The 19122-nt window shown below is 37.4% G+C and overlaps 1 protein-coding gene across 1 annotated transcript in view; it reads right to left on the bottom strand.

The window, feature by feature from the left end:
• PDLIM5 (PDZ and LIM domain 5) overlaps positions 1 to 19122 on the bottom strand; it is a 79688-nt gene that overhangs the window by 7773 nt on the left and 52793 nt on the right. Inside the window, exon 4 of the mRNA XM_010001402.1 lies at positions 210 to 232. Within this exon, the coding sequence (XP_009999704.1) occupies positions 210 to 232 (23 nt within the window). The remainder of the gene's footprint in view (positions 1 to 209; positions 233 to 19122) is intronic.

The following is a 19122-nucleotide window of genomic DNA, read 5'->3' as shown; positions in this document are numbered from 1 at the left end:
ACATGCAGCCCGGGAGCAGCAAACCGGGCCGGGGGGGCAGCCGCCACCGGGGACGGAGCTGCCGCCTGGGCCGGGGTGAAGGCGGAGGACGGTGATGGGATGGAGGTGATTTTGGAAGAGGTTACAGCTCCAAACGGCCTTGGTGTCTTATTGTAAGCCACGCTCGCGGTGGCAGTGACTTTGGGTGCAACAGCAGAGGCAATGGGCACAGGCTTAACTACTTCTGTAGGTTCTCCCTATGCGAGATGAGAAACAAAAAAGAAACACACAAAACCACGGCAAACGCATGCACATTCCTCAGCAGGGGTTTCTGCCATCCTCAGAGGACATGAGCTGCCTAGCATGACACAAAGCACAGAAGCAAGTTTTATCAAGGCTGCAGCATGAAATGTACGGGGAAAACCGAGCCGTGCAGTACAGGAAAGGGACCGATGCAGCAGACACGACCAACGTGAAATCTCATGATGATAACTCCTCTCAGCACTTCCAAAACAGACACCCCACAAATCAAATTCAAGACCAACCGAAGTGCTACTGTAGTGCAAAACCCACAGGGTAACAACTCATGGGGAAAATATTAGTGTTGTTCGGACAAAAAAAATCACGTTCCACCTCTCAAACCCAATTTGAGATACGCACATTCCCCACACACAAAAGGCATGTGTGTGTGTACGTGCACACTTGTGCATATTGACCTGTTGCTACGGCCCTTGAGAGCAGAACCATTAGAGGCCAGTGCTTCAGGATTCTGAGCTTTTCCAGTTGCATGCACCCCCATCAACTTGCCACGTCTTTATATACCCTTGTCAGATTAAAACACTAAAAAATATGGTTTGGGATTTTTTGGGGGGTTATGGGTTTGGTTTTTTCTGTTTGTTTTGGTCAGGTTTGGTTTGGTTTGTTTTATTTTTTCCTGGGAGCTATGTTTTAACATGCCAGTTCCCAAACTATGGCTTTTCAAATCATGGTCAGCAGAACAATAATATGTTATACAATATTTATGTCCACTGAGGAGGATTTTCAAGTGCACTGTAAGCATTTTCAGATTTGCAAACAGCAGAACTATTGTTTGAGAACATAACGTTAAAAGAACTCAAGAACAAATAATTCCCCAGGACTCTAAGCAAAGTAAGGGAAATTGTTCACTGAAACTAATATTTAGATAAGCACCTTTCAAATACAAAGGAAGATTTCAGCACCCATTTAAAAAAAAAAATAAAAAAAATTAAAAAAATCCCACCACAAAGAAACTCTACTACTGTTTCTTTCTTAGGGATAGAGGAAAAACTTTACCAACATCTTTCTAAAAAAATATTCCCAAGGGTTGGGAGATAACTTTTTAGTAATAATTTGCCAGGTTTCTCCATTCTTACTTAGGGGCATAATGGGGGAAATAACTTAAAGATTCCTATGCTGCTATACTCATAACCTAATACACAGAAATGTAGCTAGTTACACTGAAATGAAAGTTGGAATTACAGTGCTTATCAACAACAGGGTTTGATAGATGGGTAACAGTTTGTGCCACATGCTACACTTCTAGGTTGTGATGATGAACATACCTTTGGTACATTAATAAGATCGGGTTTTGATGTGAAAGCCACTCTGAAAAAGGAAGAACATATACATAATCATTAAAAAGTTATTTAATGTTTAAACATTTCCCTCTAAATCACCACATCCACCCACAGATATACAAAAGATTTTGTTTCCTTTAAAGGAAACACAAACTCATTAAGCTTGCAACATTGTTGATAACACATAGAAAAAGCAGAAACCAAACTAGATTAATTCATCCAGATACAACATTAGGAACTCCAGCATCTATTGTCAAGTACTACTTGATTTATAGTATAATAAAACCATATCACCAGTTAGGAGACTTCAGCTCCAATTTGTTCATTGTTTTTCATCCTTTCATAAGAAACTATGTAACATAACTCAAAAGCTCTAGTCAGATAAACTGCATTTTAAACAGCGCATAACCTTTATTCAGGCTTAAACCAGAAAGCTTTCTTTTAGAACAACAGCAACAAAAATTCTTCTGAAGGACTTAACAAGTTAAATAACACAGAAATTTTTAGCAGTGTCTTTGGTCTTCTGAGGTAAGGTTAATGTCACTTGAACTCTAAAAATTTCTGGCAAAAAAATTTCTTCCCAACAACGTGCGCATTGAAACTACTGCAGGGTGGTGGGAAAGAAAGGAAGAATGGCAATGCAAAGGATGAAGAACATAAAGAGTTGACAGATTTTGTTACACCTAAAGTGAACAGGCAACACATTTTTCTTTGTTTTCAGATTTGCACACACGTGCAAACACACACACACAAAACTTAAAAAAATCTGACACGCTGACATCTTGTCTGAAAACATTGCTGTTAATACACTTGAGTATTTTATTGCTGTTTTGGTAGAAAAGCTGCTTCCTGCCCTACTTCAGAACGTTTCTAGCCATATTTGGTAGCTGCTCAGAGAAGCTGGAATCCTTAATGATCCAGGACTCAGCAATCATATCCTGCCTGAAATGACACAGTCCTGATTTCTGATGAATCTTCTAAATAGGGTTTGAAGAATTGAGGCTGGATTCTCATTTTCCAAAAGACAATTTTCCAGGGAGGGAAAAAGTTTTTCTTAATGGAGATCAGCTAAGAGAGGTTACAATTTAATTAAAAGACCTCCATTGTGTAAACCAGTCTTGCTATTTCACACAAGATAAACATGTAGAGCAACATTTGAATTAGGCATACTTGGCCCATTTAACAATTTTATTTTTATGTTTTTTCTGAATATATTAAAAATGTTTACTTCTTCTCTTAAAGCCATTTGGCCCTTAGGACTCATCAGATTCCAGGAACATCAATCCTGATGCAAGGTCAGTAGCTAACTTGAAAAAAAGAGAGAGATACGTATAACCCATATGCTTTGTTGGAAGGAAACACAAAACCCAAAAAAACCACCCTGAAAACAAAAACCCCACCTCGTGACAAAAGCATCTTCTGCACTTCGCCTTCTTCACCATTTGTGCAGTGCCGAGGACACACATTATGTCCACATCAACAGTAATTCTCAACAGAGAGAAAGGGTTTTGTCTGCTCTGGGGAGTAAGTCTGTTCTCCCCTTTCCCACCGAGTGTGCAGGCTATGAGTAGACTGACCTCCGGCCCTCCAAAGCACTGGGGTGCATCATTAATCACTCCTAATTGCAGAACTGTCAATTTGCAGCAGCAGCAACAACAACAACAACAAAAAAGAGAGGTAACATATATGAAAACTTCTTTCTTTTTCAAGACCAGAGTTAGAAGGAAACATGCATCTTGCTCTGCATCTTATGTATACATTTTTAAATAAAGTAACTTGGAATGTTGAGAGTATTTATTAAACTGTTCTAACAGCAACCAGTAGAAAGACATGAATTATTCAAGCCAACTATCATATTTCATGCTTAAGAAAAAAAACAAGCTTCCCTTTGCTAATGCTAGACCTTGAAGTTTCAGTCTCACAGAGGAAACTTTTTTTTTTTTAAATAAAAATAATAAAGTTTGAGTTTGCACTGAATGTGATTGCTCTACATTCATCAATATAGCATGGAGCAAAAGTGATTTCAAATTACTATTCCCAGATGATCTGTTTAAAATTAATCTTAAAAAAAATAATACAAGAAGAAAAAATAAAATGGGTGGAAACCAGGCTTGATAACTGAAATGTTCCCTATGTTCTTTTAACATTGGAGTCAGACAGCACAGCATTACTTTATTTCCCCCAAACATACTTGAAACAAGGGCATAAATTTGTGTGTTCCAGACATACTTCAAACAGTTTAACTTGGCCTTGTTGACTTCAGACCATAATCAGACTAAAAATAATTATTTATCCCTTATCATATAAAGAAAATGCTCACCCAGCAAACTAAGCCACTGAGATCTGAATGTAAAAAATGCACTGTGGTTAGACAAGACAATGCAGAAGGAAATGTGCACTTCAAGCTGAAAAGAAAAACATATCTGACACATACACTTAACAAAATACTTCCTTCAGGGCTATTTTCCTTAGTATTTTGATAGATACTACCAAATTGCATAGCAAAAACATTATTAAACTGCATAATCTTGTACACTTACTTAGCTGTTAGCTCTTACTTGTCATCTAGCAATTAAATACATTAGGATTTCACGCTGGTTTGGTCACATTGAATCTATGAATAACTGAGGATAAAGGCTTTCCAAATGAGATGACACACTTGCCTTGTTAGTACTTACTAAAAAGTAGGATGGGTTGAAGCAGGATATTTTCTGAATCATTTAAAACTAGCAGTTCAGTATATTAGTTTATGCAATATTTCCAATTACATACAAAGCAAAGACATAAAAGCTCCATGGAAATACTTATTATAAACAATGCACACAGAAGACCTTGGCAAATGGTTACAGTTCTGAGTTTCTTATGAATTATTATAGACAATGGAAACAAAAGGAACAGCCACCACTTACTGACAGCCTAATGCTGAAAATGAAAGTGCACAAAGTTTTTGCACAGGCTTCTCCTACCAAGCCATTTGTTCTTTTAGGGGAAAAAAAAAAAAGGAAAAAAAAAAAAGGAAAAAAAAAAAGCTATATTTAGCCTGTGCACACAGTTCATTTCCACCAACCATTATCAAATTTGCTTTCTAAACATACCACAAGTCATTCCTCTCCGATGAACACTTTTGTGACATTTAATGCAACTCAAAACATTCCAACTTCAGTGCAGCCTTATTAGGAAAATGAATTAGTCTCCTCTTCATTGTAAGCAACATGCCCAGAAAAAACTACTCATTCTTCAAATTCTCCTTTTATTCATTCCCCTTTCCAAGTATTTGTCCTATTAAAAATAAATTTAAAAAAAAAGACACATGCAACTCAACAGAACCCTTTCATAATTACCAATAACTGGAAAAGCCAATCATTAAAGATAAAGCTACAGTATTTCATGCTCCTGCAATTAAAACAATTTGGTAAATCATCTCCAAAGACAGATCACCAATTAAAACACTAATCTCAATAATTAGCATTATGGAGGTAAATTCAATGCAAAGCAAGATTTTTTTTCTCAGCCATCCTGAGTGTGGACACATAACAGAAGGCACTACCCTCAGTCAATATATCCCTAATCTTCACTAAACCTATAATATAAAAGAGGTTTCAAGATCAGTCTCTCCTGTGAACTCCTTTTGAAGTCCCACCATCCCCAGTCCATCTGCCCCTTAGTAAAGGCACTATATTATATTCACAACTTAGAAAACAGCTGCCAAACTCAACAGAAAAATCACAAGAAGGTAACTGCGCCTCTCAGCCTCTCATCCCCAAATGGAGCACACAACACCAGTATTAACAGCTCTTGTGTTTGGGATTTTTTTTATCTCTGTAACTTAAAGGATTGCTCATTAACTCTTGTGTGAAATACAACTGCAAAGCTTTCATTGCTGAACCAAAGTCAAGGCTGGATGATTCTGCAAAACTGTATTATTTGTTGTTGTGAACTGAACCTTTCTTTCTAAAAGGAGGAAGGAAGAGAGGCAGATATTTTTCCCACCCTTCTCATTTTCAAAGCTAACTCCTTTTTCCTAGCTGATGAATCAGGACACAAGTTTTGGCAGCAGATGCTTGAGCCCTGAAAAGCCTCTGGTCAGATCTTCTTTCCAAAAACCTAAGCTTTTAGCAGTTCTGCCACTGTAACCTGCAATTCTGTTCATTTGCTGAACTTTGTTTCTAGAGAGCAGTCAGTTGTCAGGGCAGACAGCTAAACGCATTTGCTTTCCATAAATTAGCCAACTCATGAAGAAAAATGACAAGAAAAAACATTTAATATATACAACAAGCCATGACTTTCACCAGGGGTTATCTGAACAAAAACAAACGCAGATATAATGCAAAGCACAGAAGGAAAAAAAGAAGGAAAAAAAAAAAAAAAAAAGAACAATCCAAATATATTTAATTTTTCCATAGACCTAAGCCCTTTCTCTATCACAAACATAATTCATTTCTTACCAACCTTGCTCTGGCTCCCAAAAATAAAAAAGCAAAAACATTCTTAAGCTTGCTTCTTGGGGCAATTTATACACCATCAGAAATTGTTGCCTTACATACACTAATATAGCTTACTTTAACTTAATGTTTCCCACAGTTAGTATAAACATACACACTGGTCTGGGCAAGACCAGTCATTAAATCAGTGCTTCAGCACTGATCTTGCTGTCCCAGGCACATGTGGCCTTCACATTGGAAACCTGTGCCCATACATATGGAAAAGCAGAAATAACAAAATTATCATTAAGTACTACTCTGTGAGAACTAGAATCTATTGCAGTAATTGCAAAAAGCAGGTAATTCTTTTTTTCTTTCTACTTAAGAAACATAATAATCCTTTCAAATCTATACTTTGGTCATCATGCTCGCTAACATGCCAGCAGACAGCTGTCAACAACAGTCTATTTCTTAAGTAATTTTTTTTTTGTTCTAGTTTATTATGCTAGTTTTCATTTAGTTAACCATATCAAATTATGAAAAATATGGAAATATTAATTACAATCACAATGCAGACTTCAGTGCTGACCACATGCTTAAGAGAGCAAATAGCAACTTCAAACCCAGATGGGATGCATAATGCCATTTCAGATACCATACATCTCCAGGAGTCCTAGTATGAACACCAATTCTGCAACCAATTCATTTTTTCTGAAAACTTGTGATTATTCATGCATTAAAATTCAAACAGTGTGAGACAGTTGTCTTCACATAAGCAAAATATTGAAAAGAGTTTCTGTGGATGCTTCATTTGTGTCTGAAATGACAGAAAAGGATCTCTTCAGTCAAATGGGCTATTTTTATACAAATTATATCTTTTGGGGCTTCATGCCCTTTGATGAGGTATATTTAACAAAGTATGCTGAATAATATTTGTTTCTTGACAGAATAGTACCTTGAGATAGTACTTAACACCTTTCTTCATTATATTTAGCCTGGGAGTATTAACTCAAAAGTGACTCTCAAGAGATTCTACATTGTCAGTAAGTTTCAAGGGGGAGAATTACCATAAATAACATGTGTGTCCGCATTTTACCTTTACATTTGGTATACACTACATAATGCCTTTACATCCTCACATGGTGTTCTCCCCCACTGGATTATGACAAAGCTCTAGGTCAGGTAACAGCAAGAAAAATTATGTTCTTGCCTTACTGGCTATTCGGCAGTTGTCCAAATCAAACATAGGTCCCTCCTCTTAAATTTAAATAAAGTTTGGGATTTCATCATTATGTGTTAAAATAAACAGCGCTGACATTTTAGGAGAGAAACAAGCTGCCCTCTATTTTGGTATTCCTACCCACAAAGAATTACTTGTTTTCAAGACCTCCCAAAGGCAACCACTGCTCATAGTCTCATTCCTGTGGTCTGTGGCAACCCTGCCAAATGCATTTGTAAAGAGAGTTTAAGTGCAGGCAGATAATATTTTATTCTATTGAAGCAAAACCAAAAACCAAACAAAAAGCTCAGGAAAAAATACTGTGGAATTTATCTCACTTACCTTTTGACAGAGACTTGAAAAAACATGCTTTTTGCTCCCATAAGGCAGAAGGTTTAGAAACCTTGAGAGCCCACACATATGACCAACTCTGGACATGGGGGCATATCTGTTCATACCTGCCCATGCCCTCCCTGCTCAGGGTTCAAGCAGGTAAAACCCCCCCAGTGCCACAGGGTCTGTGCCAGTGTCTTACAATCCTATGCAGTAGATCAATCCTGGCTGTCCTAGAAAAGTCACAGAGCAGCCTATACACAAACAGTAGCTCAGCATGAGCTGAGTCAAGTAAGCAGGAATTTTTTTTTCAAGCCGCAGGAAAACTAACGTCTTGTATACAGGACCCCTTACACATTACCTTCACCAATGGTGGTAATTTCTATTAGTTATGTCTTGTTATAATCTGATTTTTTTTCTTTTTTTTAAGCTTTCCTTAAGTTGTCTTGCCAAGTAACAGTATCCACGTAACAGTTAAGTGTACATAACGAGACAAAAAAACCACAGCCAGGCTTTTAATAAACTGGAATTTATAAATTTTCTTTTCTTTAGAAGTGCTTATTAGATACTAATTCTAACACAGCAAGCTACCTTTTAAAAACAGCCAGCTTAATTAAAAGCATAGGCCTAAATGACTTTCAGACCTAGTCAGTCACCCAAAGCCCTCAAAAAAATATATAAAAAAGCTCAACTTCATGCTGCTTCTAGGTTATAATTTCAAAGACTCAACACTAAACACTTAACTATTCATTCCAGTGCTTTCTGAAATACGGTGACTAATGTTTAAATTACCTCCTTTATTTAAAACACAGCCCCAGTAAGCTTGACAGTGCAGTCATTTCTCTTTTAACTGGAAATTCATGACAAACAGATCCCCAATCCTCAACATATCCTTATGTGGGATTTTTATTTTATTTTCCCCTTAAGTAAATGCTTAGGAATGAGCATCTATATCAGTGTTTTTTTCCTCTCAAATGAAGAATCTGGCAATTTAGAGACATATTAGGTTATCATATTTTATTTGTTACAGGACCTGAGTATACCATCTGCAAAGCAGCTCACCCATCCACGGCTTCCAGAAAAACTGAGAAAAGTAGTGGAAGCATAATTAACAAAATGAGACTAAAGCTCTTTCCCAGGGATCAGGCAGCAATGCCAAAGAAGAGCCATGTCCTTCAGGAGGTCACCAGCATGGGAAGCTGCATCTCTCATCGCTCAGAAGCGCTGCCCAGGCGTCTGTGGCCTAATCCCAGCTGCTTCCTCACACCTCCCACTTCTTATCAACTCACAATGATACAGGAACAATATGAGCAACCCAATACTACAACTTTGGAATTTTCATCTGTGTGTTTGGAGCTGTACATTGTCTCAACCACATTGCGATGCACCAGAAAGCAGTAGTGGCTGTGGACAACAGTGCTAAAGCACTATAAAGCACATGACAGAATTATTACAAGATCAATTTAATGAACATGCACTTGCCAGAAGTAGGTAAATTTTACACTACAGAGCCTCACTTCTGTTGTCCTTTATAATTTCCATGTATTGTTTATATGTTTATATATTTAAGGTCACTGCCTTGGCAGAAAATATTGCAGGTCTAACACGCTGAGAAAAGCTATTTATGTTTTGACATGGCTGTCTACTATAGCTTTAGATATATAACAACTTCAGTTTGAAATAATTCTTATAAGGAAACTTCCAACTATTGCAACTAGAAGACCTGAAGTTAGCCTGGCCAATGGTCTCACCACACCTTTAAGGGAAAGGGAAGTCAACAAGCAACTGCCAGAGTAAGAGCTGTAGCTGGAAAATACTTTGTTTACTGAAAGAACTAGTCAAGAAAGGAGGAAAAGCAGCAGAGATCTCAAAGAGTTAATTCCTGTAGATAACAAAGTGGATAAGGAACTAACTATACTGGAAACTTTAACACTGATTAAGTAAAGGTGTATAAAACAGTGTTGTAATTCTTCTGTCACAACTGTGAAAGAGAGAAGACTTAATAATCCCATCTGACTCCGACTGATCCAGGTAACTAAAGAGTTTTCTTTTCCCACAGTCTAGCTTAGGAAAATAGCTTTTACCCTTCGCAGCTCAAAATACGTAGGGAATAACATTCACTACATGCTCACAACATACAAAGCAATTAACTGCTTTTGTGGGCAACCAATCACTGATGCAAAACAGATGCAAAACATCTTACGGTCACAAAACTTGCTGAGATTTTTCACAATGCTGCAATTCATACTTTGGCTATGCAGCAAGACAAAAGTAAGTGAGCAACACATGACAGTCACAATATGGTTTTTTTTTATTACCTCACAGGGTTTTGTGGTCTTGTGCCACAGACATGACTTTCTACTGACAATACCCTGGAATTCTGCAAATGCAGTAATTCTTCAAAAACTGGGAAATAAATAATAATTTTAAAAAGACCCCAAAAGAGTAGAGCTACAGAATTGAGATATTAATTTGACTCAGCAGCTACAACTTTTTTTTTTTTTTTTTTCTATTAGGTGGTGTAACAGATACATAGTTACATTTGGAGCTAAGGCTCTCAACTTGTAATTATCTGTTTCAGGCCTCTAGAAAATCCCATATACATGAAAACCTGTCTGCTTTTCCCTGCATTACCAAAAAGCCCATGTTCATGATGCTAATATGCTTTCATGATACTACCACTATATTTCAGCAAGACATTTATCCTCCAAATAGCCCATCATTAATTTCTTTTCATTCCACTCTTTACCAAAGGAAGGTAGTTAAGAGCCCTGTTGATGAGTCAGGACACTGCAATTTTGATTCTGAACAGCTGAGAGATGATCTTGCATGGTAGAGGACAGGTTTTATTTAAACAGTGTGTCATTTGTTCTTGTTGCCTGATGCTTAGGAACAGTTTATCTAACAACACCAGTCAGTTCACGTATTTACTTTGTCTTTTTTCCCCCCCCTCTACTCTTTACACCCCACATTCACGGAGGTGCAAAAGTAACTATCTGAAATCGAGAAACAAAACAGTTACCTGCAGAGGTACTAAACACACTGCTTAGCCCATTTGAGCTACCTTGAACCATCTTCAGTATATTAAAAACACAGCCCATTGTTAAATCATGTAAGTTTCTTTTAATCCATTTAGAGACAACTGTCCCTTGACAGATCATCAGATACCCTTTTATAATTAATGGATGCCTGCAAGTTAGCATCATAAATCATGAATGGTGGAGAGATGTTTTTCAAAGGAAAACAACAGGTGTAGGGCATATTCTGTATTTGTAAAACAAGAAGTCAAATAGAGACAAAGTAAAATCACTTGCAGGACCTAAAAAATTAGATAATGATTGTTTATGAAATGACACAGATCACACTGTGGACTGAGGTAGTATGGACTTGGTTGGCATTGGATCAGGTAAGCTGCCTGTACAGTACCAGATATGGAACCACAGGGAACCCCTAGTAGAGAGCACAGTGAAAATTATTCTTTTCCCAGTCTTATTTTTGGGATAACAGGAGAAAGATTAAGTCAATTTTCAAAATAACTTTTGAAATATATGCCATTAAGCATGTCATACAACCCAGATATATCAAATATAAACCCTCCACATTTTATGAAAATGGAGACCAACATTTCACTCTCAAATATATTCACATAATATTCAAATTCACAGGTAAGAAGAGTCATATTCTATGGAATGTTTCAGCTTTCCAAAATGCAGGCTTTTTCATTTATCTAGACTCGGCCAGGAGCGCAGGAAGCACCACTGCTCACTCATGACTGCCGGGCAACGGCCAAATCCCAAGGCTACTTCAGGTTCTGGGAAGTAAACCAACTGCTTTAGAAACTTTTTGATTAGAAAACTTTTGGACCTGGGTCGAACAACTATTATTCAAGCTTGCTGTCTTTCTGGCAATCCCATTAAACTATTGAATTCAATGGACATTTGACTTAACACTAGCATTGGAGACTCAAAAGCAGCAGCAAAAAAGATTTGCCTAACATTTGCAGAGTCATTGTTTTCTTGACTTTCTAGTATCTTCCTATTAACAGTTTTCTTCAGTTACTAACATAGGGAAGAAAAAAATATTGATGAGTGTCTCAAAACACTACAAATAGTACAGTCTTGCCAACCTCAAGTTTTCTATCAGACTGTTTGTAAATTAGTAATCCCGTCAAATCAGATCTGTGCAGTATTTTTTTTAAAATTACAGTGCACATGAAGCACATGAAAGCTCCAAAGTGAAGCTCCTCATGCTTAAGTGCAGGCTTCCCTTTTATTTCCTATTTTGAGAACTTGACAGCTTTGCTCTTGGTCTCCTTTTTTTGACATAAATTTGTGCAGTTGAATCAGAGGCTGCTGAAGGCCTCCTCTAATGAAAACCCCAAAGGAAAAAGAAGGCACAGGCAGCATGATGACAAAGACGATGACAAGACTGGTTTCCATCATGGTAAAAGAATTCTTCAACTTTGTGTTCCAGTACTCAAACACTCACTGGCATAAAACACTCCTCAGCAACAGGCACACAATGACATTAGCTGCTACTACCAACTGTTTTTATAGCTATGCACTAGCATTATAGAAAAGGCTAGAGAATACCCAGGATACTTGCCTGCATCTTGCTACTGGTTTCTTATGGCATAGTAAGTCGCCTTCTACTTTATCATCTCTATTCAATCATCCTAGGTTTAATGCTTTTAAAGTAACAAGTACAAAACAAGTATCTCTAGCTATATAAATAAATGTAAAACAGAGCAGTTTTTGGGAAAAAAAAACACAAAGAAAGTGATCAATTAGACTACCTCTGTCATGACAAATTTTATGTCCTTTATGCTGACAGTATATTTCTTAACAAAAATACACAATCCAAGACACTAAAAAATGTTGTCAAGTACGAGCCAATTCCTCTCAGCCTGGGGAGAGGATGCTTGAGCATCTCATACCCTCATATCACTTAAAATCCTATTCAGTTGCTGGATGAAGATGCTGATACATACAATTTAAAGGGTCACATTTTTTCAGTGAATCAAGTAACTCCAGTAACTCTTTCAGACTGTCCATATAGGCCAGGCTTGCTCTACCTCAATGACTGTAGCTGGCATAAAAACAGAGTGGGCAAAATTTGAGAAGTAATTTATTACCCACTAAGAGAGGAGCAACACTTCTGAGGGGGAAAAAAATAATTCTCCCATATCTAAACTTATTACCTCTTTTTTATATTATTATTATTGTTATTTATTATTTTTATTACCTTTTTTATTACCTCTTTTAATAATGCCTCATAGAGCCTAGATTACTAACTCCATGGAAAAGGGCCAGAGAATTGTCCTAACACAGAGACAGCTTATCTTGACACATCTGAGTGCCTTGCCCTTCAATATTCTCACCTGCTCCTTTGTAAACTGTCTCAAGATTCGGCCAGACATCTTTTCCCCTTTTGAATAATGAGCAGTCAAACACAGTATACAAAAAATAGTAATAAAAATAGAAGATTATGTATTTCTGTAGCAGCATTGTGTATTTTGCAGCTAGACCTAAAACCTACAAGGAGTTAATCACTGTTTTCATACACCAAAACAAAGATCACCAGGGCAAGTTACTGTTAATTTGCTGTGCAAGAATTAGGTTGGTTTATTTTTTTAATGGTCTGTGAGTCTGCTTATACGTTCCACTCCCTTGATATAACATAATCAAGCACTGATTTCCTCAAATGATTCTCTGTATCCCCTAAAAAAGCATACAGATATACCCATGAGTAATATCTGGATCAGACAACTACATGTATTCTTGGGAGAGCAGGAGCTTTAACAAGTAGAACAATGCAGCTGTTCACAATTAGTGGCATTAATTGTGAGGCACTTCTGATTACCACATGTTTAATCTATATATAAATGAATATTTTTCTGCTCCAAAGCTTGGCATTTAGATGGTATCTGCAAGGTTTCAAAACTGAAGGCTGTCTGTAATGCCCCATCTGTGTTCCAACACAGTAAAATGTTACCAAAAATCATGTCACTCCCTGAGGTGTCTGTGTTACTTCAAGAAGTGAAGATAAACTGTGGCCAACCTCACATTGTTTCCTCAAATCTTTCACTCAATAATTACAAACACAGCCAAAAATAAATGCGCAGGGTCAATAGCACCAACATTACATGCTAGCTAGCAAGCCCCTGCAATTTCAGAAAGGATGGTTTGTACAGGTCAAACCATTAATACATAGAACAGTTTCACTAAGATTGTGAATGGCAAATCACCACCAGCAATACAGAAGAACGTGCTGCCTCTTTCAAAGGCTTTATCAAGAAAACTTGGTATGTTGAAGTGGTGCTGGGGGAACGTTTAAATTATTTACCTGGAATATAAGAACTCTGAGAGCATTGGACCACTAATCGTAGAAAATACTCCTTACAAATCGTTGCATGCTAATTCAATTTTACAAATTATTGTTACATGGGTGCTGCTTTACAGAAAGGTACTGTCCTGGCAAGCCTTGGTGAGGACTACAAGTCCATAGTCTACTACTGAAGGCACTTTTCAGGGAAACAAATCCTTGGTCTCAGCTGCTTCCTACAACAGTTTTTAGGCATGTATTTGACTTTGAGCTGGGAAATACATGATGAGAAACATTAGTCTCTGTGCCACAAATTGCACTTCCTGGGCAATCTCTTTGGATAAAGATGAAAAGCTCAACTCTCCAGACTTCTTAATAATTACGTGAAGCAGACTAGTGACCAATACTATTTTTCTTGGGCCAACTGCTATCTTCAAGAGGAAACATCCATGAGCAAGGAGAAAAATACTTAACTGGGCTGTGGAAAGATTAAAATTTGTGCAGTCTCATGCAAAAGCAAGAAAGAATTCCTTCACAGTTCAGAAAAACACTCTCTATAGTTAAACAAAGCTTGGGTCAGGTACCATGGTTTGGAAACCATTGGAAACCATTCTATGAAAACAACAAAGCAGTGCCAGCCACTTTCTAGTCTCCGTACATGATATCCCACAATCATCTTCACTCCAGCAGTGTCCAGTTGCTTTAGCCACATGCATAAAACTTCAGTTTTGGAGAGCTCTTTCCAGGTCTGATACTTCCCTGCAGGCTTGATCAGCCCCAGAACTGCAGAGAGTTTTAAATGACAGTAACTACAAGAGCTCCCTAATTCCACACTGAAACACTTCCATATCTAACATCACAGAAATCCAATAATCCTTTGGGTCCTGCTCATTTCTGCCAGCTTCTGCCCATATCTACCATTTTTTTTCCTTTTCCCTCTGTACCTGACCATAGCAATCAACAGCGACTTGAAGCAGGTAACAGTATTAGACCATTCATGTCACATACTACATGATCATTTCCACATTTTTATCAAAATGGGTATCAGCAAGGTCTGACAAGATCCTCTTTAGGAAGAAAATTTAAAAAACAACAACAACCAAACAAAAAAGAAAAATAAACCCCAAACTCACATAAAACCCACTCAGACTGACAGACAAAAAAGGAAAAATGCTGAAAATGTCAAGAGGTAACAAGGACTTGGTGACTCATCACAAGATAAGTCTTCCAGAGTGTTTAAAAAAAAAAAAAGACAAACAAAACCAAATAGCAGGGATATGGTGAGTCACAAAAAGGTTCAGATTAATTCTTCGCATTTTTTCAGAATAAAATAATCTTGACTGATTATACAATGAATACGGTAGTGAAGAGTAAATGTCTAATGTTGGCAATCACTCCAGCTCACCCTCATACTTCCTTTTGGCCTCACCCAGAATGCAGCTATTCATGATGTCTCATCTTAACAAGGAGACATCCCTCTAGTGCTAATGTATTGGGGGAAAAAGGAAAGGAAAAAACCCACCTCAGCCAAGAAAAATATGCATGATCAAAATTAAAGATATAGCTTTAAAATAAAAATTAGCCATGAAATTGTATCTTCAGACAGATCTATATAGTAAGCTACAACCTTCTCCACCTCTCTTTTCAAAAGAAATATAATGAAAAAATAGGAATAGTTTCACAATGTCCTTTATTCAGATCTTGATCAAAGATGTGCTGTGTTTGCTAAATACTGGATTATGGCAGAACCATTTCAGGTCCAGCCCTGCAAGATGTTATCGTTCTCCATGAAGACTGCTAAATGCCTTAGACTCCATTATCTTTAATAGCAGATTAAGTCCTTCTGATTACACAAAGAACCTTTTTTCTCCACATCAAGAGAAATTAAAAGCTTTTTAACTGTATTTTATTCCAAAATGCATTTGTTACTTCTAGTATAAAAGGAAATACAAACATATAAGTTAGGAATCCATCCTCCCTACCAAGTTAAATCTACCGGATGATACTACCTCATGATTACATGGAATGTAGCTCTGACTTATTCAACTTCCTTGCGCCCCCCCCACCCCCCCGCTCCCTTACCCCCTTTGAAATGATCAACCATAACATTGAATTGATATATTATTAATTTTAGCACTGGCATGCTACCTCCACTTACCTCTATGCAATCTGCAAAACAGAATCTGTAAACACTATTTGTTCTTTACTGTTTGAGACAACTACATTGTGTGTCACTAGAATACTTCAAACAGCTAAGGTAAGTAATGAACATTTGCTTCTATGAAAAAGAAAATAGAATCAAGTGACCCATAGATGTCATTCATTAGGTTAAATATTAGTACTGGAATTGATTTGGATCTTAAAAAAAATCTCAACCCCAATAGCTTTGTGAAAAGGTGGCTAAGGAAGCAATTTTCACTTACATAAGACATCTAATTATCTTCTCCCCAGTCCCTCCCAAAATATCTTCTATATAATAACTGAATATTTATTTTTGTCTGATATGTTATTTTTTTTATGACAGTATTGTTTACCTGAGTTGGGCTGAAACTTGATTTCTCCCCAACTTCCACATAAACCAAAGTCATGCATTCACAGCACTGTGCCACCTTAGTCTAGCAGCCCTGCCATGAGGGGAACTTCAGTCAGCCCTTGCTCCAAGCTCACTCAAATTACAGTCAGAGCTTCCTGCTCCAGGAAGGCTCCCTTCCCAAGTGTAAGATACAAAAATCACACTTGATAATTTCAACTTCTCTCCTTTGCAGGCATCTGCAGGAGATGTAACACAAAAATATCAGTCCCAGAATTCACTTTACTACCACATTAATGGGGTGGTTTCTTAAGGGTTAACAAGACTTTCTGGAAAATTACTGACTTGTTAAGCCACCACATTCCTTCCAAAACTTGGAAAGGAGATAAATGCAATTCTTTTGGCCAAGGTACTCCAAGATCACTATCGACAGCAGGCATAATTATAAATTTCAGTACTTGAGAGGCCTTGAATGGAAAATATTACACATTTTTGTACTTAGAAAAACTGTTGTATGTTATACTTAGCACAGTATGTGTATTTTAGTGACTCCATGTGTCACTGAAACTTACAAAGCCACTCCACATGAGTGGACTATATGTAATAGTAATCGAAAAGCATTAGTTATCTCTGAAGTCACAATGCTCATTAAAACTTTGGCTTCTTAAACTCTGTAATGCATTTTAAGAAAGTATTCTACATTCCATTGTTCGCATAGAAGCTTAGTAGTTAAAAAGGATACTATATGGTCAATATATTAGCTATCTTGGGTTTGGTCATTTTCCCTCCAAAAGACACTCTTGTAAATCCTCTCTGCTGAAGCTTACATTATTTCCATAATTCATTCCCTTCTGCCAAGATGTTCTCTTGTACAGCAGCAGTCAGAGCTTAAGCACAAACAGAGTAAGCAAAAAAAGCAAGCCCCAGTGCCCCCCAACCAATTGACTCAGAAAACCTGCTTAATTACCCAATGAAAACTTTATTCTAAACAGAAAGTAACACCAAACACCAGTTTTGAAACAGATTCACCTGCTGACATAAATTCTTTATGAGGATTGTACATCTCTCAGCCAATGTCTTACAGCCTCACAAATTTCACCATTTTTATTTTGCAAGTTTCATGCTTAGCCACACCCGTGTAAAATTTTACTTCTAAAATCTTTTGGGGAGGGGAGTGTGTTTGTTTGGGATTTTTCTAAGTATTGTGTTAACTACTTAGTAAGAATTAGAAATATTAGGAAATTAAAGCTTGCCTAACTTGTGGAGAAAAATACTCAGCAGACATTATAAACTTAAAAGTTGTAAGGCATTATAAGGAACATTGAAGAGCCCAAAATATGAAAGAACATAAATCTGTTGTGAATTTAGGCATAGCAGAGATTGAAATAATTTCCAAATTTCATTTTAACAGACAGACTCTGCTCAGTCTACACAGCCCACAGGAATGCTAGAAGAAAGCTAAAGTGTTAATTTGTGCCAATGTTTTACTAAGGATGCACCCAATGCTTTTTCAGCATCGTGTTCAATTAAACCTAAACTGAAAAAACAAACAAGAATAAGAATAATTTACTCAGTTTATAACAGCAGCAGATATCATTAAGTAAACAAATAAAAATAAAATATGCAGGTTCAGTTCTGGCTCAAGCAGGCACAACTCCTCCACTGTATAGTAGCTATGAGAGTCCTGTTTTGAACATGTAAGGCAAGTGAGCAATTTTGCACAAATTTTTCAGTGGGCAAATTGCTGCCCTAAGTGTCCTTGGAATATCTGCAATAACCTTTTTCCTTTCACCTTTATACATTTATTGACAGTACTTTTATTTTGAACTTTTGTGGGTCAGAAGCAAAGGCAACTAACTCCTGGTCATCTTACATTTTGGCAGGAGAGAAGAAAGACATTCAATTGTAAGAAACAACCCTAACATCTCTGCTCTCATATTTATACTCTATATCCAGATGCCCACATTCCCACTTCTCAGCACTCCCCAAAATCTGGCAGCATCAATCACCTCCTTTGTATTGATTAGTTGCCTCGGGGTTGGGAAGAGCAAGGATATGACATCTCCAGGTCATGCACAAGACAGAAGGGGGTTGTGGAGCAAACACAAAACAGACCCAGCAGGTTAAAAGGGCAGTTCAAAACCTTTATAAAGTTGAGGTACAGTCTCTCAAACTTCCTTACTCATCACAGGAAGGAAATTTTTCCAATCAGGCACTTCTTGGACAGAGGGCTGAAGGGCTGCGCCAGAAGTACCAAGAGGAAACCTCATCCTCTGGGCCTATGCCACCCCAGGTGGAAACCAAAATCCTTTCTAGGTCAGAAATTGCTCCAGCTCCATGAGCAAAAGCATGTGCACGTGAGAAACAGCAAAGATAAAGTACATTTGTTTTTTTTCTGGTGGGAATATGGATTCAACTGTGACTGATCTAAGTATCAGGTGAATTCTCAGGTCTCAAACCACAAAGTGGACAAAGGCTCAGGTCTGGTGCAGACCCTAACCAAGGTAGAAAAGGTATATAGTGGGTAAAAGAATTTGACATTTTCCTGCATCACTCACCATGCATTTAGGTGAAAGTGGGTGTGCACCATGCACAAAGCTGGAGGAAAGTGCAATTAAGGAAAAAAAAAAAAGCAAAAAAAAAAAAAAAAAAAAAAAAAAAAGCTGTGTGAGAATACACTTCCCATCTGCACACAGCACAAACCTTGATGTTGTCAGC

This window comes from Chaetura pelagica, unplaced genomic scaffold, assembly GCF_000747805.2.
Source record: "Chaetura pelagica isolate M959 unplaced genomic scaffold, ChaPel_1.0 scaffold220, whole genome shotgun sequence".
Lineage (NCBI taxonomy): Eukaryota > Metazoa > Chordata > Aves > Apodiformes > Apodidae > Chaetura > Chaetura pelagica.
This window is presented reverse-complemented; position numbering and strand designations above follow the sequence as displayed.